We start from the raw sequence: 22,610 nt of genomic DNA, 5'->3' as shown, positions 1-22,610 counted from the left end.
TCGAGACAAGAGAAGCAGATTATTCTGCTTCTCAGCTCTTGGTGTCTCGAATCGAGACACCTGAATAATAAGGGTGTCTCGATTCGAGATACTTGACTAAAAGGGGGGATTTTGAAATTTTCTCATTGGCTCTTATTTGCTTCACATGGATTGATGATGTGGCACGATCCTAACCCTTCAAGATTCAAATTTTTGACATGGATCACCAACTTACAACACATCTTGGCCCTTCAATCCATAGCTATGAATTTAGCCATAAAAAGGACTCCATCACTTCATCTTCTCCACCATTCCATACCTAAATTAGAAAACCTCCATATCCAAAAGCTTCTTTCTCTTTCATCAAGCCAAATCTTCAAGAAGCCCTAGCCATCACTCCATCTACCCAAATTCAATTCCAAACACATTTCCAAACACCCTTTACGCCACTCTAGCCATGTCACGAGCTACACGATCAAAGAAAACCGTCGCGCAAACTTCGAACCCACCACCACCAGAGGTTGAACCAACGCTAGGAACCTTCCGTTCCAATCGTAAGAAAAGTGCTTCCGGGTCCAACGTTTTCGGAGTTAACACTCCGGGGGCTCTTCGACACCGTTTTGATACGCCTTTTGATATCCGTACCGAGGCGGAAGGAAATATGTTCAAGAGCCTTAAGAAGAAAGGTATTTCCGTTCCATACAAGGTTTGTTGGGAAAGCATGACGAAGTTGAAAATCCATGGGATTGTAAAGCCCTATTTCGAATGGTTGGATTTTACAAAAATGGAAGCTTCTCCACATGAGTATTGTGAGGAGCTTACTTATGAGTTCTTCACCACACTCAAACCATCACCAACAAGCGAGACAACTCTCACTTTCCGGCTAGAAGGGAAAGAGCGGGAATACACGTTGGCCAACTTGATTGAAGATTTTTCGTTGTGGGATATGGGATTGAAGTTTATACCGGAAGAATTTGATGACAATTTGGTTTGGAATGGGGCATCGGGTAAAGCGGTTTTTGATAGCCACAATGCGAAGCTAAATGAAGTGAGGGATATCGCGGCCATAGTCTTGCTCAAATGGTATGCTCACTCTTATGCCGGGCGCCATGAGTCCAACAAAGTAACACGATCGGATTTGCTAATTCTCCGGGTACTCAAGGATGAAACCAACCCGGATGTGCATGTTAATGTGGGCTATCGATTCATGAAAATCTTGTTAGAAGCTCCGGTGAAAAGTAAGAAACTCGGCCATGGTTGGTTTGTGATGCACTTAGCAAGAAAAGACCCCGAGTTTGATGAAAGCAAATACAAGTTGTTACCTCCAAAGATGATCGATGTGGATCATCTCTCGCATGGGGGCTATGCAAGGAAACAACGGGTTGTTGGAAAATACGTACAAGAACATTGGGAAGACACCCATCCCGGCGAACCTTACCCTAGAGCGGGTTGGAGTGAGCCAAGAGAAGAGCCCATACCGAGGCGGCCAAAGGAGCAACCTAGAAGAAAAGATGAGCATATGGCCGGCACTAGTGCCGAAGGTGGGGAACAATTTGCTAGTGTTCCGGAGGGAGTCCAATGGGAGCAACCACCCCCATACGATTTCCAAGCGGATCAACGTGCTTTTATGGCGGAACAAAGAAGGATGTGGAAGAAGATGGAGTATAGGCAAGAAAGGATGCAACATCGCATGAGGAGACATGAACAAAAGATGCAAGAGTTTTACAATGCCCAAGGCGGTCCGCGTTTCCCGTCTCCTACACCTTCGCCGGAGCCACCCGAGTTCGATTGAACTCGAAGATTTGCTTTCTTCAACTCTAACTCATGCAATTTTCCGTTTTATTTCATTGCCATGGGGACATAGCATAGAAATAGTGTGAGGAGGGGTTGTTGAAAATATGAATGCGTTAGAGTCTTGGTTTTATTGTTTTGTTTTTAATGTAGGAGTCTAGTTTGTTTGTTTTATATTGTTTATTTTGAGTCACCTCGCACTAAATCGTTGGCTTGTGTATGTTGAAGCATGATTAGTGACCTTGGTGTATTTGTGAAATGAAAGTTTTATTCCCGATCAATGAAGTTAGCAAGTGCATTTTTCTAGTTTAAATCAATCAAATGTGGATGTGTTTAATAAGATGCAAGTTGTATGACATGGTTCAATGAAATTCGAGTTAATTCCATGTTAATTGGTGTTGTGTTTTGACAAGTTGTAGTGCTTAATACGGATGCATGATGTGTGCTTTTAAATTGACAATTTGTGCCATTTTTGGAAATTTGAGTATGATTGGCATGTTTTCATAGGAATTAAGTTTTTGGCATGACACCCTTTTATTGAGTGATTATTGAGCCTATTCGTTGTTGTGAGTATTGATTGCATGCTAAATTCCTAGAACTTGCTTGGTGTCCGCTCAAAACTATAGAGGTTGAGTGTCAATGACTAGATGAGTATGGCATTAGGAATACCCCAATCTTTTGAACAAAATCACTTAAAAGCCTACCCTCTACCTTTAGAATCACCATTTTGAGCCTAAGCCTTTCCTTGTCAAACACAAATCACACAACTCATTTCAACAACTTACCTCTTAAAACACCCAATTTGATTTGAATGACTTAATGATGAGAAAAATGCGACACTAGCTTGATGACTAGAAAGAAATGTGAAAGTGTTAAAAGAATAGAAACTTGCCTCGAGAAAAAGAAAATCAAAAGAAAGAAAGAATAAAAACAATTTCAAGAAGAAAAATAATAAAAAAAAAAAAAAAAAAACACAAAGGAAAAAGAGGAAAATGAAGAAAAGAAAAGAAAGAAAGAATAAACAAAGGCAATAAATAAAAATAATTCAAAAGTTCACAAGTGTTGAAAATCCGAGCTAGGTCGAAAGTATATTAGAACAGAGTCGTTCAAATCAAGTTTTAGCCAAGTATCCAAATCTACCTACCCCTAACCCATAGCCAAGTTACAACCCTCACAAGTCCATATGATAGTTGTTGATTACCGAACCAAATAGTGGAGTTCGGGACTAAAGGCAAGCTTATGGTGAATAAGCACGATGTGAGTTTAATTGTTTACCCTAAACACTTGTGTGTTGGAGTGATATCTTGTGAGTTTCATTGTGCTTTGCTTGGTTCCTATGAGAGTAATGCCATGATTTACCATTTCACTTTGGCCAATGTGTGCATGTCCCGTAGATGATTGTAACTCCGAATTTGCTTAACACAAATGCCTTACCAATAGTATTCTCAATGTCATTGGACTATGTCATTATAATTGCATTCATCGTTGGTTGCATCGCTTGCAATTGATAACACTAGAAATTTGTCTTGTGCCTTCATTGGTTGGGAGTTCGTGTGTTGTCTGGTGTTTACAATCACCAAGGTTGTTAATTGTTGTGGTTGATAGTGAGATTCATTTCTTGCTTGGGGACAAGCAAGGTTTTAGTGTGAGGAGGTTTGATAGGAGTGAAATACTCCTATCTTTAGGATGTCTTTTCGTATGCTTTTATGTGTTTTCACCCCGCTTTTATATGGAATTGATTAGCTTATAGAGGGTGTTTATGTTTCAGGGAATCAAGAGCATTACGAAGAGTTTTGAGGCCGAAATAGTGGAAAATGAGCGGAAGCGGAAGTCGAGCGCGAAAGAAGTCGAAAGCCGGAAGCAAAAGAAGCAAATCCTCCCCCTTCTGAAGAGGTGTCTCGAATCGAGACATCCCACTTAAATGGGTGTCTCGAATCGAGACACAAGTCCTAGAGAAGCAGATTTTTCTGCTTGGTGTGTCTCGAATCGAGACACACTCATAAGTTGAGTGTCTCGATTCGAGACCATAGTACTAGAGGGAGCTCAGATTTTCTTGGTTTCTTTCCCTATTGGGCCAAACATTCTAGATGGGTTGTATTTTTATTCCCTATTTTGGGTAGTACTATATAAGGATACCTTATTTTCCCTTTTTTAGGGTTATGCACTAGATTTAGATTTGTAGCCCCCATTTCCTATTACTATTCTCAGATTTTTAGATACAATTGTTCTTAGTTTTAATTCCAAATCCTTGTTCTTAACTTTGGTGATTAATGCAAGATTATTATTATTCAAGCTTCATTATTATAGTTATTGTTGAATGTTTTTCTTCTACTTATTAAAGGTAATCTTTCTACATCTTAATAGTATGTTTAATTCTTGTTTAATTATTGCTTTAGTTTTGATAATGGCTAGCTAAACTCCTTGTTTGGGGGTTGTTGATGATTGCCATGATTAGTTGAATAGTTGATTAGGGTTGAGTTGTGTTGGGAGTTTGTTGTGATTATTGGGGCTTAATGCTTAGATTAACTTGATCTATTAATCTATGTTTAGAGACTAGTTAATTAGGCGAGAGTCAATTAATTAGACGGACTTAGTTGATCACAAACCTAAAATCTAATCACGCTAGGGCGGTTTAGGGAATAGGTGGTTAGAAGTTAGCTTCATGATTGGATTAGATTGTCATTGTTGAATTCTAATTACGCGAGAGCGATTTAGACTCCAACTTGTTAATCTAATCTCAATTAGACCTAATTGCGGACTCGAGAGAGCGGATTAGGCAATCTAGGAAAACTTGACCCGAACCGATAACACTACTATACCCAATTTTCTAGGATTCGTTAGTGGCATGATTTAACAACCTTTGAGCGCCTTTTTCCTATTGTTTTATCCCGTTATTAATTAATTGCTTTAGTTTTTAATTGCTCAAAGTGTTGATTTCACTAGTTTTAAATTCCGTAGTCATTACTATAATTCCAATTGATCATTGCTTTCCGAATTGAATTTCCAATTACATGTTCGCTCACTTTAAACCTCTTGTCTTCGTGGGATCGATTCCGTATTTCCGGATTACTACAAGTTAGTATTTTTGCTAACACAATGACATCAACAACTTTTAGTTTGAAGCTTATTAGTATTCTGTATTCCTATAAAAATAACTGAAAAAGTCATACGATTTATATAAAATTTCAAAAAGCGACACGAACTACAACAATATGTACATGAAAAGAAAAAAACGATTAAATTATTGCCTTTTCATAAAAACTTTAGAATTTAAAAACTTCTGGAGAAGGATAACTATTAATTGCCTTTGCGTACTTGTTTGATCGAACCATTATGTATAATATGAAGCAAGAGAACCTATAAAATTGCTAAACGGATCTTCTATCAAACATATAATTAAATTAGTCAAATTAAAGGAAAGTAAGCTATGTTCAACAGTGTATATCACTGTGTATTAAAAACTTGGCCTAATCACTCAAAAACACTCCATCTTTAAACCTTTTTTAATTGCACACTGTCGTTGGAAAACTCTCTGAGAGAATTTTTCTACGTCAGGGTGCAATTAAAAAAAGGTTTAAAAGTGGACGACTTTTTGAGTGATTAAGTTTGAAAATTTTGATACCTCCGGTTCAAGTTTTTATACAAAATGATTATATATAATTTTTAGACTATTTTCTGCATTAGGATACGAAATTTTATGAGAATTGAGAAAAGTATAAATCACGTAAAACTTCTATATTTTGTTTGGAGAAGTAAAACTTCTACATTAAAACTTCTATATTCTCTTCCTCTCCCTCCACCTCATAATGGGTAAAATCCTTATCTTTATGATTTCCACCTTGCACCATTCATATTTCGGGTTTCAAATATCTATAAAAGGTGGTCATATACAATGGAGAAAACAGATCTTGTAAGAACCATTGTCATTGTTTAAATATATTAGATTTAATAGTTTAAATAGATTAGAATTATCTATATTAGAATTTCAATTAAATAATAAAATTAAAATTAGTTGTTTTAAAAAGATGGGAACTATCAGAATGCTCTATTTGGTGAGAATCAATGAGAGAGCTCCGTTGGTCCTCTCAATTATATAATATATAGATTATTAGAATTATTAATTTATAAATATTAATTATTAGAGAGTCGACTGTAGTTCTTGATCAACTCCCAATTTTTTGAAAGCTTAGGAATCAAAACACATATTTAGCCTACCAGAATCTATTTTAGAAAATAAAAAATAAAAATCCCTATAACACAGAAAGCTTTCACAAGTCAACAGTACTTTCTCCCGCCAGCCATGAATCTTTCCACAGTCATCTCCGCCGCGGTAGTTCTAGCTCTCTCCATTTTTTTACTCCCCCTCTTCAACGTACCCCAAGGTAAAATAAATTCTTATATTATCACTTTGCTGCATAAAATGCAAATAATTAACTTCAATTTTGTCGCTAGAATGGCCGTTAAAGACGACATTGTTTTCATCGACGACGAGAGAATCAGCGGCGGATTTGATAATGACAAACGGAGTTATTTTCACTGCTGATGATTCTTTGCCTTTTGGCGATGCTATGGCTGTTCAAAAAGGCAGGATTCTTCGCGTAGGCAATTATTCCTCTCTTCAGGTTAATAATATTTTAATTTGTTGCTTTTGCTTTTTAATTATTAGTGAATATTTAGGGTTTAATAATTATGAGTTAAGCATCTTATTATATTGTCAATTCGATTGATTGATATAGAAAAAATGCAGGATTTAGCAGGATTTGACACTAAAGTGGTTGACCTTAAAGGCAAAATAGTAGTTCCTGGTTTTATTGATTCTCATGTTCACTTTATTTTTGGTGGACTTCAGGTACTGTATATGCTAACTTTAGTTGAACTTTATGTTATTTTTTTAATATGATATTCAATTATTTTGTTATAATGGTATCTATGTTCACCTCTGGAAAGAAAAGTTTGTACGCACCATTTGTATTGAGGAAATTTAGATGAATAAAATTCATGAATTTTGTAAAATATATGAATTTAAACAAAATAAATGGTTTGGTACAACAAAAAGATGGATTTTGAAATATCTTTCTACAAAATTCATCATGTAAAATCTCACTTTCTAGATAGAAAAGTTAAAATTCATCATTTTTCTTATGATTGATGGATTATTTTAATATTTTATTATTTTGTTACTATTGTTATAAATTTATTGATTTCATATTCAATTCAAAACGGCGGAAATTTTTAAATCCATGATTTTTTATTCTATGTTTTAAATCTGTAGATTTTAAAAGTCTTCGATCCATATGGTGCCTCAGGCTTATGTTTTTACTTTTCATTATTGCATGCCTTTTGTTTCACTATGTTTTTTTGTCACATTTGATTTTATACTAAGATGAGATATTTCTATTGTAATATAGGTGATGCGTGTGGAGCTGCGAGGTGTTAACCAAAAGGATGAATTTGTGAGAAGGGTTAGAGATGCTGTAAGAAGTAATTTTCAATTTTTCATGCTTTACTTAACATAGTAGAACTGCAATATTTTTTACTTTTCAATACATTATGGAATTGCTTGTTTGTAATTTGATAGGCAATGGTATGAATGTGGTCATGCTCTTCCAAAAAGTTTGGTCTGTTGAATGTAGTAGAACATGCCTCATATAGCCACTTTCTTATGTGTTCCATGTGTCTCTAATAATACCAATGTCTAACGGCTTAATACATAGTTTGACCCCTGAACTTGTACTCTTTTACCCATCTAACCTCCAAACCTAACGTCTCACCTATCGAACCCCTGAACTTGTTAAGTAACCCGATTTGACCCCCGAACTTGATAAATACGTAAACATTGAACCTCTCCGTACACAATTTCTTCTAGAACGTTTCAAGTGACAGGTGGACACGAAGGGTTCAATATTTGCATATTTATCAAGTTCAGGGGTCAAATTGGATTATTTAACAAGTTCATAGGTTCAATAGGTGAGACGTTAAGTTTAGAGGTTAGATGGGTAAAATGGTACAAGTTCATAGGTCAAACTATGTATTAAGCCTGTCTAACACATTCTTTCTTACTCATGCTGTCATGCATGATTTCCCACTCCATCTCTTTCAAAAAAGTTTAATTCAAGATGATGATGTGTCAATGCCATGCATCTTTGCCATGAAAATTTGAACAGTTAGTATCCTCACAATTCCTATTACCACACAACCGATTTACTTCGCGATAAATTTAAAATGTTTATGTAAAGATTAATATTAGAAAAGGTTAGGTGGGTCAAAAAGAAGCATCATTCCATAACTTCTTTGCATGATACATACATTTGTTAGTAATAAAAAAAATGCTAAATTTATGCAAAATTGCATGAATCATTGTTGTTGAGAATTTGAAATGGTCAGACTCATAGTATCAAATCAGAGGATTGCTTTTGAAGGAAAATGTGCAATGGAATAATTTTTCAGATATGAAAGAAGGTTCCTGGGTGCTGGGTGGTGGATGGAACAATGACCTATGGGGAGGAGAATTACCAGCAGCTTCTTGGATTGATGATATTACTCCAAACAATCCCGTAAGTGCCAATAACCATTTGACAAAATTTATTTGTGCTCATTATCATATGTTTGTCTATTGATAAATATTGCTGTACAGGTTTGGTTAACTAGGATGGATGGTCATATGGGCTTGGCTAATTCAGTAGCATTGAAGTTAGCTGGGATTAATAATACGTCTGAAGATCCTAATGGTGGAGCAATTATGAGATCTACTAAAGGAGATAATGGTTAATTTAATAAATGTTTGGCTGCTCAATATACATGTTATTTGTTATAGCTAGTTCAAGCTTAAACTTCATTTTTTAAGCTTAGTTTTATTAGAAGAGGAAATCAATTGTAGTGTAAATGTCGGTTTTGATCATAGCTCAAGTCTTTGGAGATGAAGAATATCTAATGCTATATTTCTAATTAAGTGAAAACTAAAGTTTGACTCTGCTTATCTTGAGGTTATCTTGGTTCATGCAAGGTATGGCATTAGTACTACTGCAGATTTATTTTCATGGAGTTGGTATGAACTTTATTCCGTCAAACACCCTTGATCTTGAGATGTACTTTTGCAAAATCACTCCAATGCTATATACAGAAGCTAATCTGCGATGTTCAAAGGCTGCCACAACGACCCTATACATGTCAATCCACAATTTCTAATCTTGTTAATTTTTTTATTTTACATTGAATTTTCACTAACTTTAGTTTAATTAATTATGCTTTGGTCTTATTTTATTGTGAAGGGAGAGATGTACGTGCTTTTCGGTCTTATTTTATTTTCCAGTTTTTTTAAATTTAGTAAACACAATAGCTTTAGTTGTAATAACTTTGCTAACAGCTGAGTACTATCAAGTATCAACATCTTGCTATGGAATAATTGAATGTTTTATTTTAATAACTTATGATTATCGTCTTATGTATTTTGTGCCATCATCCTGCAGAACCTACTGGATTGGTAGTAGATGCTGCAATGAAACTTATTCTTAGATATATCCCAGCGGTCTCAGTAGATGAAAAAAGGGAAGCTTTGCTTATTGCTAGCAATCTTGCATTGATGAGGGGGGTGACAACTGTTGTCGACTTTGGAAGATACTTTCCTGGGGCAGCACTAGAGCATTCTTGGGAGGATCTTTCAGGTATTTGTTATTACTCTTGGGAATTGACGATTTCCTACACAGCAAATTTTTCCTCGTATAGCAGATTATCACATGATTATAGCTATCAAATCAGAAATGAACAATGCTCTTATGTGCAATAAGTGACGATTTGAGAGAAACCTATAAGCTGTCACTGAAATAAGACTGATATCTTGACACTTTCATACAGATGTATATCAATGGGCTGATTCTTTAGGCAAGATGAGGATCAGGGTTTGCTTATTTTTTCCAATGGAAACTTGGTCACGCCTTTCTGTATGAATTCTTAAACTTACTTCTTAAGTTTATTTAATGTTTAGCATCAGTATGTTTCTCTTAATGCTTCTTGCTTTATGAACTTTTATTTGACGCAGTGCCTCTCTCTCTTTTGTTGTCACTTATTAAGAGTTAATTGCCTACCCAGAATCTTATTACAAAAGCAGGCCGTGCTCTGAGCAATTGGATTCACATAGGTGGTGTTAAGGCTTTTGCTGATGGATCTTTAGGCTCTAATAGTGCACTCTTCTATGAGGTGAGGACAGCAGTATAAATTTATAAATTGACCTCTTCATATTTTGTGTAAGCATACAGTTTTGAGGAAGTTGTAGATTGGACAAGGCATTAGATTTCTTTAAAAATATTTTTACTCCAATTTACATCCTTTTTCTAGGAAAAGAACTAGGAACTAAGAACCCAAGACCATACGTTGCTATGCCTAGTGGTTATGTCTTCTGTTAGAAATTTGAAAAGTGCTAATGCTAAAGTAGTGCTTTCATTATTGCTACCTTTTTGCTTGTGCTGTCTTGACGATATGAATGAGACAATTTTTAGTAAATGCTCCTTGCCTTGCATGTTATTGTATATCATAGGTACGCATTTAAACATTCTCCAAGTGCTTTTAAATTAATTTGTATTTGTGCACTATTGAGTCGCAAGGATCTCACGAACCCTTTCAAAAACTAACTAGCAATCTCAATGCCCAACATTCCGTAATATGCTGTTTGCATCCCCCACAAATTCAAATTATCCCCTCATCCCCAATTGAAAAGAAGAATCTTCAACAATTATTCTATGCTACCCAATGAAGCGAAAAATGAAAATTTTACTCTGCTGTTAAACTTGCATTCAGGATCAGGCTTAAACTTGCATTTGGATCCAGACTTGATCGATGTACTGCTTGTATATTTCCTCTGGATGGTGAAGTTTAATCAATTGCTCTCAGCTGATATAATGAACCAAACGCAGCTGAAATCTACTTCTCAAAACTCAATCATATAGTTAACGCTAGGTTATTTGATCACATGCAATAAAATGTATGTGAATCTAAGGTGGATATTTTCTTTTAAAATGTTTTCCTCAAATTTGTACTTATCAGTTTTTCATGTTTTCTAGCCTTATGTTGAGGAGCCTCACAATTATGGCTTGCAAGTTGCTGATATTGATAGTCTTTTCAACATGACTCTGGCATCAGATAAAGTTGGACTTCAGGTGTCGTCTTGTTTTGTTAAGCACCTTGTTTACAGACAAATATATGTATCAAGTTATTACTTGTGTTACACTGATGAATTTTCAGGTTGCCATCCATGCTATAGGTGACAGAGCGAATGACATGGTCCTGGATATGTATGAATCTGTGGTGTCAATTAATGGAAAAAGGGATAGAAGATTTAGGGTAAAGTTTGTTGCTAAAAAATGAAAAAGGTTCTTCTAGAATTTACTTTCTTTCGCTTTTTGTGCAAATTGAATGTAACAGGCTATACCTGATAATACTTGTTTTATTGGTTTTGTTATGGATTAATTATTGGCAGATTGAGCATGCCCAGCATTTATCATCTGGAAGTGCTGCTCGATTTGGTGAACAGGGGATCATTGCTTCAGTACAGGTTTTCTATCAGAACTATTTATAGCCTTCAGTTGTCATTTCTTTTATGGGACAGCTTTTAAATGTTGACCTTTTGGAACCTTCAAACTGGCCAAGCTTTATAGTTCCCCATCTTGACATTTAAATTTCTGCTCAACGCCTATATCGGTTTGTTTTTTGGGTTCCTTTTTCTTGTACTATAATGGTAGAATACTTCCCACTTGCCTTTCTTATGATTTCTTATATGAGTATAACCGCTTGATCAAATGGTGACACATTGATCCAACACAGCCAGATCACCTACTTGATGATGCTGATTCTGCAATAAAGAAGCTCGGTGTGGACAGGGCTCAAAATGGACCTTACCAATTTCACTCAATTTTAGCCAGCAATGCGCAGTTGGCTTTAGGCTCCGACTGGCCAGTAAGCTCTAAAGTTCCTATAAGTTTTACTGATGCATTTGCTTATTCGACTTTCAAATGATTTCTAGAGATACATACTCGGAGAATCTCAAATCTGTGTGTTCTCTTTTAGGTTGCCAACATTAATCCGTTGGGAGGCATCAAGACGGCAGTCAAAAGAATACCTCCTGGTTGGGAGAATGCCTGGATTCCATCCGAGTGTCTATCTCTGAAAGAGGCAATAATTGCGTAAGCATTGCTAACATATGCAATCATTCGATATCTGCTTCGTGTCATTCCTTGCTTGTTAGGCCTGTTTTAAATAGAGTAAAGGGTCGATCAGTTCTCTGAACTTTTAACTTGGGGTCAAATAACTCACTTCAGCCATTTTGATCAATTAAGGATAAAACTCTCTGTTTTTAGGTCAATTAATTGTTCAATACGAACTACTTCAGCGACCTTAATAACACGATTTTGTTTTTAATTGACAAATAGAAAATATTATCCTTAATTGACCTAAAAATAAGTAGTGTCCTTAATTGATTAAAATAACCGAGAGTGAGTTATTTGACCCCGAGTCACAAGTTTAGGGACAAAGTTGACAACTATGTGTTTCATAGTTTTGGTGTTGTGAAGTAGGAAAATATTTTGGGAATGTGTCATGTGAAGCAGACCTGAAAGAGCCAAAACTAAAACTAAGTTAATTAAGTCTTTGTTCACAGCAAAGAAAAAACTAGAGATCTTTCTGAAAGCCATTTTTCCAGGGAAAAGAAAAGAACAGGAAGACCGTGATATAATAGGACAAAAGTAGTACTGCGATTGCTGCTAGGTTATTATATTGACGAGTGTTGTCTTTGAGTTAAAAAATTCTTGCCGACTAATTGTAGACACACCAAGGGCATTATTGCTACTGATCATGGGTGTGCATTTAGTTCAAACCAAACCAAACCAAATCAAATCGAATGTATAAGGATAAAAAATCTCAAACTGAACCAGTCGGTTCTGTTTGTGATTTAAGTTTGTTTTTTGGTTCGATTTGCACTAAAATTTAGTTGAAATTCTTTTACGTCTAAAATCAAACCGAACTAAAAATTAAAAAATTGATATTGTGAAATGAAATTTGTTGGTTTGGTTAGGTTTGTACATACTCATACTACTAATGACTACTTAGTATTGTGTGATAGAGAAACTTTGGTCCCTCATATCTTTTGCTGCATTTTGAGTTTGGTTCTCCCCACCATGATGCAATGGCAGGCACACAATTTCAGCGGCTGATGCATGCTTTCTTGAGAATGAAGTGGGATCTTTATCTCCGGGTAAGAGAGCAGATTTTGTGATATTGTCGAGCACTTCATGGGATGACTTTGAAGCACAAGGATCTGCATCAGTTGAGGCCACATATGTAGCTGGTGCACAGGCTTATCCCTGAAATCACTCGCCTTGGAATACTTTCCCAATGCATTTATATTCAACAAAGGGTCATTACACTCAAAATTGACAAGCTGATCCAGAATTAGGGTGTAAACTTACTCAAATTGACGAACTGTTTTTTTGGGTTGTAAATACAAATTTGAACATTTTGATATTTTGTGCCAAGTTTGAAGGGGTAAAATGAACATTTGTTGCATTTAAATTCGATCATGTTTTGTCCACCTTCAATGGAGGATAATGAAAAAATATGTGTACAGTGGAGGATATACAAGTAAAATATATACAATATATATTACCCAACACTTCTTATTTACTACTCCCTCCGTCCCACTTTAGAAGTCCCATTTGACTTTACACACAGATTAAGAAAACATTAATTATTCTTGTCTTTTCATGTTTTTTCATGTTTTGCCCCTATTAATGATAGTGGAATTTTCCATAGAACTCTTTTAAGATGACTAAAATAAGGGTAAAATAGGGTATTCAATGGAAAAGTACTCTAAAAATAGTAATGGGACTTTTTAAATGGGACATCCCAAAATAGAATATGGGACTTCTTAAACGGGACGGAGGGAGTAGTATTGTTTTTGAAGGACATTGAATGCATTTTTTTGTATTTTGAGGAAGTCTCGATATGCCATTAATAAGTAAATTTTATGTCAAAAAATATAATAGTTATAATGTGATGTGAACTATCAAACACAAAGATTTGAATTTAAGAAATAAAATGTACATGTCTGGATTTTACAATAAACCTTTTAAAATAGTTATTTTTTAAATTTAAAATTTTAATGTATTTTACAAGATTAAATAATTTTTTAAGTTAAACAATTTAGAATATGATAATTTTTACAATTTATAACATTCAATAATTTTTTAATAAAAAATATTAAAATTTTATATTATCGTGTCATTATTCCTGTATCAACGTCATCATTTTAAATTAGAGTATTATTTGACATTCGTAATAATAAAATTGTAATAGTTCATATTTAAAATTTTATAGTTAATAGTTTATGTTGAAATTACAAAAGCATATGCCAAATTTATAGTTTGTTTTGCAGACACCCCTAATTATAAACATAAGTGACCATTCTATGTGACAACTATGGATATCCAGGCTCAATAATTAATATGTAGTTGCTATGTAGAGCTTAATCTACATATGAAACAGAAAACTATCAGGACCAAATACCATATTTGTCATATTAAACTTTAAGTTTTAAGGTTGTTAATGGATATACATTTCTAATAATAATCTATATGCAAATAAACATCTTTAATTAAGGTTTAACATCAACCATATGTTAAAACTGAACTCTGCTTTTTTGCTGCAAATAAAACTTCAAAGTTGAATATAACTTTTTTTTATTGAAAATAAGTTGAATATAATTATTTGGACCCGTAATATTTTTAAATGGTGCAAATAAACTCCAACGTATGGAAAAACTAAAAATATGAGGGGTTAAGTGTTCAAAAATAAACGACAAAGGGTTCAATGCTTCTTTTAAAATGTTAGAGGATTTAATTGTAATATTTAAAAACATTGAGGATCCAAATAACGACAAATTTAAAAAAATTATGTTTTTTTCTAAATAATTAGAAGGATTTGTTTTACATTTAGTATCTATCCAATACAAATACAAAGTAACAACACTATAATGTTAAACTCACCGTTTTGTTTTAAGAACCGCACTGGACCGATTGGTTCAATAAATTTTACCGTGAATCAATTCTTCCATAAAATCAAATTTCTATTTAGTTGAATCGCAAACCACTAAATCAATTAAATTGTAAATTAAACATCATACATGTTTAAATTTTACATATACAATCTTATTTAAAAAAAACATATATACATGTTTTATATTTTATACATTATATAACTATATTTATTTTTTAATTTAACCGATTAAGTTGGTGGTTGAACCAATTGACCGTGAATTAAAAACCATGCCGGTTTGAATTTTGAACCATGCTTAAAATATATAATGCCCCATCAACATCACAATGGCCGAGCACAAACAAGATTCTCAGCTAGGCTAGGCTAGGCTATAACCTATAGATAAACATAGACAATTAGGCTAGAGACTTTGAATTATAGAGTAGGGTGGTCCAAACCTATTCTATAATTTCTTGAACTTTCTGCTGATAAAGAAAGCACCTTATAGTCTATAGTGCTGCAAACCTAACTCTTTGGACTATCCCCAAATTTTACTGAATGTGAGAGCTATTTTTACCTAAGCCCTTCATTGCCCATTATTTGTTTCTTTCACTTGAAAATTTTATTATATTGAGTTTTGAGTAAAATTAAAATTATTTTTACAATCATAAAATTTAGGTTTAATTATTTAAAAACCACCCACCTTGAACTTTTTTTTCGTTTATACCCTGACCTAGGAAAAAATTCATTTATACCCTGACGTATGTGTTTATGTTTCACCTCTACCCCGAGGCACTAAATAACCTCTTTTCACTTAGAAAAAAGTGTTAAATAATCCTTATTTTTGAACATTTTTAAAGATGAAGTATTTTTTTGTATTTTTTTTAATAGAAAAAAGTATAAAATAATCCTTATATTTAGTTGTTTTCAATAAATAATCTTATTTTTTAAAATTTGGGGTAGAGGTGAAACATAAACACATACGTCAGGGTATAAATGAATTTTTTTCTAGGTCAGGGTATAAACGAAAAAAAAGTTCAAAGTGGGTGGTTTTTAAGTAATTAAGCCTAAAATTTAATTTAGTTATAATAAGGTATATCTTTACGTGTGCGGTTAATTTTAACAAAACCTTTATAAAAATACTGATTTTAACATATCTTATACTTTGCTTTTCACTATAGCTCCCCATTTTATCATTTTGATGTAAAAAGTCTACCAAATATATCCAACCCTATTATAATGTATTTTTTTTTACTCTATATATAAAATCATTCTATAATAATATAGTTTAAAATAAAATATTATTGGAGATGAAAATAGAGTAACTCTATTTTATTTTTAGTTTTTTTTAATTATAAATTTCATTATTAAATATTTATTAGTTTTGTTATAACATATTTCAAATAAGCATGTCGGATTTAGTCAAAATAAATAAATATGTAGCATTAAAAAAATAGATTTGTATTAATCAATTTAATAGTTTATAAATATCGTATATTATAATGTTTTTATTATTTAATAAATATTTTTTAATAAATGTAGTAATTTTATGTATTTAAAAATATATGAAAATATTTGAAAAATATGTTATTAAAATTAATAATATTTTCTATTATAAATAAATATATGAATGTATTTTTTAAATATTGAATAAATCATGAGTGTAAGTGTAAAATGTTTAAGTAATGTATTGGATAGAACTATACGGAGATTATTGTTTTAACGTAAAAAGTAGAGTTAACTATTGAAAATGAAACACTTTAACATCATTAAAGTTTTAGTGGAAAATTTAACTCCTGCTATCGGAGATGTCCTAATTACCATATTTTTCCATAAAATGGCACTTTGATAATTCTTGAGGAGCAATTGGGAGAGTAATAATTGTAGCTGCTATCATTATTTAACTTAATTAATCTATATTTCGGCTCCATTATGTGATCGTCATTAAATGTAGATGAAATAATCACCAAGAATGCAAGTTAAACAAGCTTTCACATCATGATTATATTATTTTGGGCTAGAAAACAAATAAATTCGCAAAAGAGATGTAGTTAAAAGTTCTCTTATTCTTTTAGAAGCAAAATCAGTTTTAAGCCAAATCACAAGTTAGAGAGACTTCTAGTAATCTATATTGCCAAAAAGAAGTAGGCTTACCCCCTTAAAAACCCCTCACCTTTAACCCCCAATTCGTTTGCACCCTCACGTTGCAAAACCATCAAATATACCCAAATTACGACCTTTCACTTTCAATTGCACCCTCAATCATTAAATTGATCTCTTTTCACTTGAAAAAATAGGTTTATTTTTATTTTAAATAAAATATTAAGTCCTATTTTAAAATATATGGTAAAAATTAAAGTATTGCTTTGAACATTTTTTAAGTGAAAAGAGGTCAATTTAATGCTTGAGGGTGCAATTGAAAGTGAAAGGTCGTAATTTGGGTATATTTGGTGGTTTTACAACGTGAGGGTGCAAATGAATTGGGGGTAAAAGGTGGGGGGATTTTAAGAGGATAAGCCAAAGAAGTATAAATGAAAAACAGTAATTTTTCCGTCTTATAAAGATAGATAGACAAATTACTATTATCATATGTCTCGTAAAAATAAAAAAAATAACTACTTTTAATGTATATACCTTTATTTTATCATGTACATTAAAATGATTTGGTTTTTAAAATATTAAAGGGGAAAATATCATTCGCCATAATTGTTCCCTTTAAAAAATTAAATGAGTATTTTTAAAACACTATAATAATTTAATTATAATTAATTATTTTTTAATTTCGTCGAGAGTGTAATTTTAAAATAAATTCCCGAAAGTCAAATAGAATACTCGACAAGTTTCCGTGCAACCTAGTTACAGAAAAGCAGCCTCTACAACTGCAACACATCTCCTCTCTATCTAATTTACTTCATGTTATGTTGTGAGTTCATAATATCACAATCACTACACACAAAATCACATATTTTTTAGTGTCCTCTTCATATACAAAAATCCATAGATTACCTTTCTTCAATCTTAATCCACCAACTGTGGCAACCCCAACCAGTACTTCTCTTAACATAACATGGCCACCACCGCCGCCACAGCCACCACCGCCAACAGCCACCGCCACCTTATTCCCATATGATCACACCAACATGATAGGACTCCACAACATTTTTCTCATAGCTCAACCAAATTCTTCATCTTCACCATTTCACCAACACCAAATAACCAATGTCACTGACCAGTTTAACAATCAAGATTCTTGGGCCTCTTTAAAAAGGTACCAAGAATCAAGTTTTGCCAAAAAGGATTCATTAAATGTTCTTGATCATGATCAGAATCAGAATTCTAATTATGAAAATAATGATAAAAGATCTTCTAAAGTTTGTGGGGATTGTGGGAATAGAGCTAAAAAAGAATGTGAATTTAGAAGGTGTAGAACTTGTTGTAAAACTAGAGGGTATAATTGCACCACTCATGTGAAGAGTACTTGGTTTCCTGCTGCCAGGAGAAGAGAGAAGCATGGTGGTGGTGTTGCTGGTGGTTCTGCTGGTGGCTCTGCTTCTTCTTCCGGCGGCGGCGGCGGCGGTGGTGGTACTAAAAGGCCAAGAGAGAATGTGACTGCTACATCTAATAGTTTTAGCACTTCTAATAATAATAATGCTGCTGCTTCTTTCAGCTTTGACACTGGCTCTAATTATCAAGGTATATTTTCTTTCTGTTTAAATTTATGATTGTTATATAGTAAAATTATATGCAAGATAGTGTCTTTCTTGAATTATTTATGCAAGATTGATATGTTTTTAAGGCATCCTTGAATTGTGTTTGCAAGATTATTGAAATTTATTTACAAAATTGAGTATTTCTTGAATTCTATTTGCAAGATCGAGTCTTTCTTGATTTTTATTTGCAAAATTGAGTCTTTCTTGAATTCTATTTGCAAGATTGACTCTTTCTTGAATTTTATTTGCAAAATTGAGTCTTTCTTGAATTCTATTTGCAAGATTGAATTTTTCTTGAATAAATGTCAAGTGATTAAAAAACAAATCTTGTTAATCTGATTTAAAGTTTGAATTATATAATATGCAAAATTGAGTCTTTCTTGAATTTTCCTTTGCAGATTCTCAGTAACAGTCTAAACAGTTAAATTTCAACTGAAAAAACTTAGTTGAGTTGATATGGTATTGTCAAATAACAAAAACTTTCTTTTAAAATGAGATTTCTTGGATTTGGTTATATAATCAGAAAACTCTTATATTCAATTGATAAAATATTCTGATTTGCTGCAAAAAAAAAATGGATTTGAAACACTAAACTTATTCTGTTTTTTTTTTTAATGAAAGATGCAAGCTTCAAACAATCTTTACCGAGTCAAATTCGAGCACCAGCAGTTTTCAGGTGCATTAGAGTAACGGCCATTCAGGGTGAGGAAGCTGAGGTTGGATACCAGGCTATGGTGAACATAAGTGGCCATCTTTTCAAAGGGTTACTTTATGATCAAGGCACTGATGAAAAAAATTTGTTTCCATGTATTTCAAAAATGGCCTCTACTGAAATAAATAAAGACTCTGCCTCACCAATTGTTCATCCATCAGCTGTATATCCTGCTTCTACCACTCATAGATTGCTTCAAGGTACACTCCATGATCTTCAATTTTCTTTTAAGATAAGTGCTTGATTTTCTATTATGAATATTATGGTAACTTTTTAAGTGAAGTAATAGCCAAATTATGAAAAAAATTGCATTCAAGCTCTTATTTTCTCTCATATGATTTCTTGATTAAAAAGGGATTTAGCTTTAAGCTCCTTGGGTAAGCAAGGTTCATTAGGAGTATTCACTGCATAGTACTATGAACTTAATTTGTATTTATAACGTGGCATAGGGTGTAATTGAGTTAAAATTTTCAATTATTATAGGCCGCATCAATTGATGATTTTTTAATAAAAAATTATGTGTTTTTAATTGATCTAAGATTTAATCTAAATACGCCATGTATCATATTATAAAACATGGAGTCGCCTAACAATTTCCCGATACTAAATTTTTTTACGGCTACTGAACTATAGACTTTTTACCGTTTCATGTGTTATATTTTGATAACTTAACTTTTACTTCTTTTTTTATCATCGAGAGGTTACTATAGCAATTCATGTCAAAAATCACTCATGTGACACATAAATTTGTGTGGTTTTTGCCAAGTGAGCAATTTTGACTTGAATTACCATAGTAACCTCCCGTTGATGTAAAAATGAAAGCTTAATATAACAAATAAAACGACAATAACCGTTACGTGAAAAACATATAGTCAAGTGATCAGAGAAAGCCTTAACCCCGATTTTTCAGCATCATTATCTTTTTCTTTTTTGTGGAAAAATAGGAGAAGCATTAATGATAGTGCATTCCATTGCCATAGTTATAATGTTTTGATGATTCCCTCTTTTGCAAGTGCACAGCCATCTCATCAAACATGTCCTTACCTTTACTTTTTCACTCACTAGTGCACAAAATTATTATTGCTTTGCAATAAAAAGCATTAAGGTTGTTATGTTGCTATTTTTTTGATGTTGTCTTCATCAAATGGGAAATTGCATTAGATTATATAATTCAAGGGCTAGCTTTCATTTGATTTTACCTTTGTGATGCAGATTCTTCTGCTGTACTAACCAATTTCCCAATTCTTTTCTCATAAGATTTGCAATAAGCAGGTAATCGATGAAAACGTTTCGTTTAAGGCCTTGGCATGACTGGCTACGGGTTGGACATTGTTAATAATTCAGTACCAAATTCCTTTGTAGCAAGAGCAACAATTTTCATTTTAGTTTTGTAAATTCAACTAAATTAAAGAAAAAATGTAAGATGTTTTCCTGCATTTTATTAAGCTAATATGTATGCTAGGTAATTGTAGAAAGTAGATAACTAGTCCCCTTCACATTTTCGTCAATCTCGTCATGGTTTTGTTTAGGAAACCGATCGTATACTTAGTTAAATATAACACATAATTAAAACAACGTCGACAAGAACATAATCCGCTTAAGTAATCATTATAAATTTACAAACTCGGACATGGTATAAGGTTAATTCATACAACATCGTGTTGTTCTTTAGACATACTGTTGTCAAGTTTAGCCTATTATAGTCATTTTCATATCCAAAACTTGTAATTACTGAAATACCTAAGGTTAGACCATAAATATTTCATTGCTGATTATGGTCTAACCTTGAGAATTTTAGTACTCCAATTTATGCTGAAATAATTGAAAATCGAATGCTAAAAGTAAATACTAGAATTGAATTCAAACTCATAAATGAATTGCAAGTGTGAAAATTAAAAAATACAAGCGTTTTTTAGCATTATGTTGTTGGACGGTGTTTTTAAATTTTTTTTGTTTGGGCATTCTACTATAAACATCCTTTTGCTTTTAAACTAGGAACGATGGCGGTTAAAAACTCATATAACCTAAAGCAGTTACCTTCCGACCTCGTTCTTACCACGTTCTCACTTCAGTTATCAACGATTTCTTGATAATTTTCCATGCATGTTTAACAATATCCTCTACGTTCCCATAATTTCTCATGTTGCTCCATGTTTCAACCTCTAGAAGTTATATTTTCATCATATTGTAATCACTTCATCGACCTCTTGCATATTTTCATGATTATGTAACCAATGGTTTATGTAAAACCATATGAAACCGAGATGAGGAAATTTTAGTGAACATTTACATCCTAAATTGGCAGATATCAATTGCCATTTACCTTATACTCGTGGAGTAGTGCATGGCTTCCTACATTTTGTCTTGTAACTTCTCTTTTTTCTTTCTGCCCACATCATGCTAAACTTCCATGCACGTTGCAAAGATATTCTCCACGTTTCTCATTCATAGTTGCCCCAGCTTCATGGGCTTTGGATTAGAAAATGGGCCTTTAGAACCAAAATGAGCTTTGTAACGATAGTGGACTTTGAGTGAAGGTGGACCTATATTTGTGGGCTTTATTAGAATCCAAATATAATCCGAGTAGTTCTTAGTGATGAGAATCATAAAAGAAGGAGAATCAAACTAAGCGTTAAATGAATATATTTTACTTTTTTTAGAATTACAAAGAGAGACATTTATAAGCTTAGTCAGCTTGTATCCGATTTAAGATGGGAATGAAGATGAATTCTAAAATGAGTCAACCAAGCAAAGTGAAAAATGTGCTACCCTAAGATGATCTTTTATATTTGTGTGTTATTTTCCATCCCGCTCATGCTCATCCCGTCATCATCGCTACCAGCAAGCCAGTTGGAGTAAATATTTTTAAAATTGTATTGCTACAGGTACCAGTATGTAGATGCTATTATGGGCGCACAGTACGTATGCACACGCCATTACTGATACCGATAGCAATATAAATAGTTTATACTCTCTCCATTCTTAAAGAAGTGTCGTTCTAGTGTGTTTAAGTATATAATATTATGTGTGAAAGAGAGAGATCTGTTTTTGATATTTGTAATAACAATAATGAGAAAATAGCAAATACTTATTACAGAAAAGAGAAGGTGGAGGCTAACATTAGAAGAGAAATTCCTTAAACCCAAAAACAAAATAAAAAGCCTTTATATAGGTTAAACTAAACAATAATAGGAAAAAACTATACTACCCTTACATAAGTATAATATAACTATCTTAACAATTTGTAATTAATACGAGAGTGAAAATCTTTACTTAAAGTGTACGGGGAACATGTTTTTACCTTATCTATACTACATATAAAAATACCGATGGGGGAAGGAATATATATACACATTTACATTAATGTTATTTTACTTTATAAAAATAAAAAATATTAATTA

The 22,610-nt window shown here is 33.0% G+C and overlaps 2 protein-coding genes across 5 annotated transcripts; both read left to right on the top strand.

The window, feature by feature from the left end:
• The first annotated feature begins 6,006 nt into the window (after positions 1-6,006).
• Positions 6,007-13,426, top strand: LOC126682778 (protein LONG AFTER FAR-RED 3). 2 transcript variants are annotated; one of them, XM_050378536.2, is made up of 15 exons: positions 6,007-6,152; positions 6,223-6,392; positions 6,518-6,619; positions 7,179-7,251; positions 8,218-8,324; positions 8,405-8,529; positions 9,238-9,431; positions 9,622-9,707; positions 9,856-9,963; positions 10,824-10,919; positions 11,005-11,103; positions 11,240-11,314; positions 11,584-11,715; positions 11,827-11,942; positions 12,948-13,426. In XM_050378536.2, exons 1-15 carry the CDS (start codon positions 6,071-6,073, stop codon positions 13,120-13,122), a joined length of 1,740 nt encoding a protein of 579 aa, XP_050234493.1. In that variant the 5' UTR covers positions 6,007-6,070; the 3' UTR covers positions 13,123-13,426. The 2 variants fall into 2 exon arrangements, with proteins under 2 accessions (XP_050234493.1, XP_050234492.1); XM_050378535.2 differs by having other exon boundaries at positions 8,405-8,534; positions 9,237-9,431.
• A 4,239-nt stretch (positions 13,427-17,665) lies between these two features.
• On the top strand, positions 17,666-20,645 carry LOC126679776 (protein SHI RELATED SEQUENCE 6). Of its 3 annotated transcripts, none has more exons than XM_050374754.1 (3): positions 17,666-18,480; positions 19,119-19,409; positions 20,422-20,645. In XM_050374754.1, the coding sequence occupies exons 1-3, from the start codon at positions 17,928-17,930 to the stop codon at positions 20,463-20,465; spliced, it is 888 nt and encodes a 295-aa protein (XP_050230711.1). In that variant the 5' UTR covers positions 17,666-17,927; the 3' UTR covers positions 20,466-20,645. The 3 variants fall into 3 exon arrangements, with proteins under 3 accessions (XP_050230711.1, XP_050230713.1, XP_050230712.1); XM_050374756.2 differs by having other exon boundaries at positions 17,667-18,480; positions 20,482-20,645; XM_050374755.2 differs by having other exon boundaries at positions 17,669-18,480; positions 20,467-20,645.
• Positions 20,646-22,610: the final 1,965 nt, after the last annotated feature.

The sequence above is a fragment of the Mercurialis annua genome, linkage group LG5 (genome assembly GCF_937616625.2).
Source record: "Mercurialis annua linkage group LG5, ddMerAnnu1.2, whole genome shotgun sequence".
Classification (NCBI taxonomy): Eukaryota; Viridiplantae; Streptophyta; class Magnoliopsida; order Malpighiales; family Euphorbiaceae; genus Mercurialis; species Mercurialis annua.
The sequence above is the reverse complement of the archived record's forward strand: the minus strand, read 5'-3'. Positions and strand labels throughout refer to the sequence as shown.

What these genes read in the sequence shown, in the direction of transcription:
- LOC126679776 (XM_050374754.1), top strand. Translation starts at nt 17,928, where the DNA reads ATGATAGGACTCCACAACATTTTTCTCATAGCTCAACCAAATTCTTCA. An exon ending in CACTGGCTCTAATTATCAAG is followed by an intron (nt 18,481 to 19,118) that starts GTATATTTTCTT and finishes TTTTAATGAAAG; the next exon opens with ATGCAAGCTTCAAACAATCT. An exon ending in CACTCATAGATTGCTTCAAG is followed by an intron (nt 19,410 to 20,421) that starts GTACACTCCATG and finishes TTTGTGATGCAG; the next exon opens with ATTCTTCTGCTGTACTAACC.
- LOC126682778 (XM_050378535.2), top strand. Translation starts at nt 6,071, where the DNA reads ATGAATCTTTCCACAGTCATCTCCGCCGCGGTAGTTCTAGCTCTCTCC. An exon ending in ATCTACTAAAGGAGATAATG is followed by an intron (nt 8,535 to 9,236) that starts GTTAATTTAATA and finishes ATCATCCTGCAG; the next exon opens with AACCTACTGGATTGGTAGTA. An exon ending in AAACTTGGTCACGCCTTTCT is followed by an intron (nt 9,708 to 9,855) that starts GTATGAATTCTT and finishes TTGCCTACCCAG; the next exon opens with AATCTTATTACAAAAGCAGG.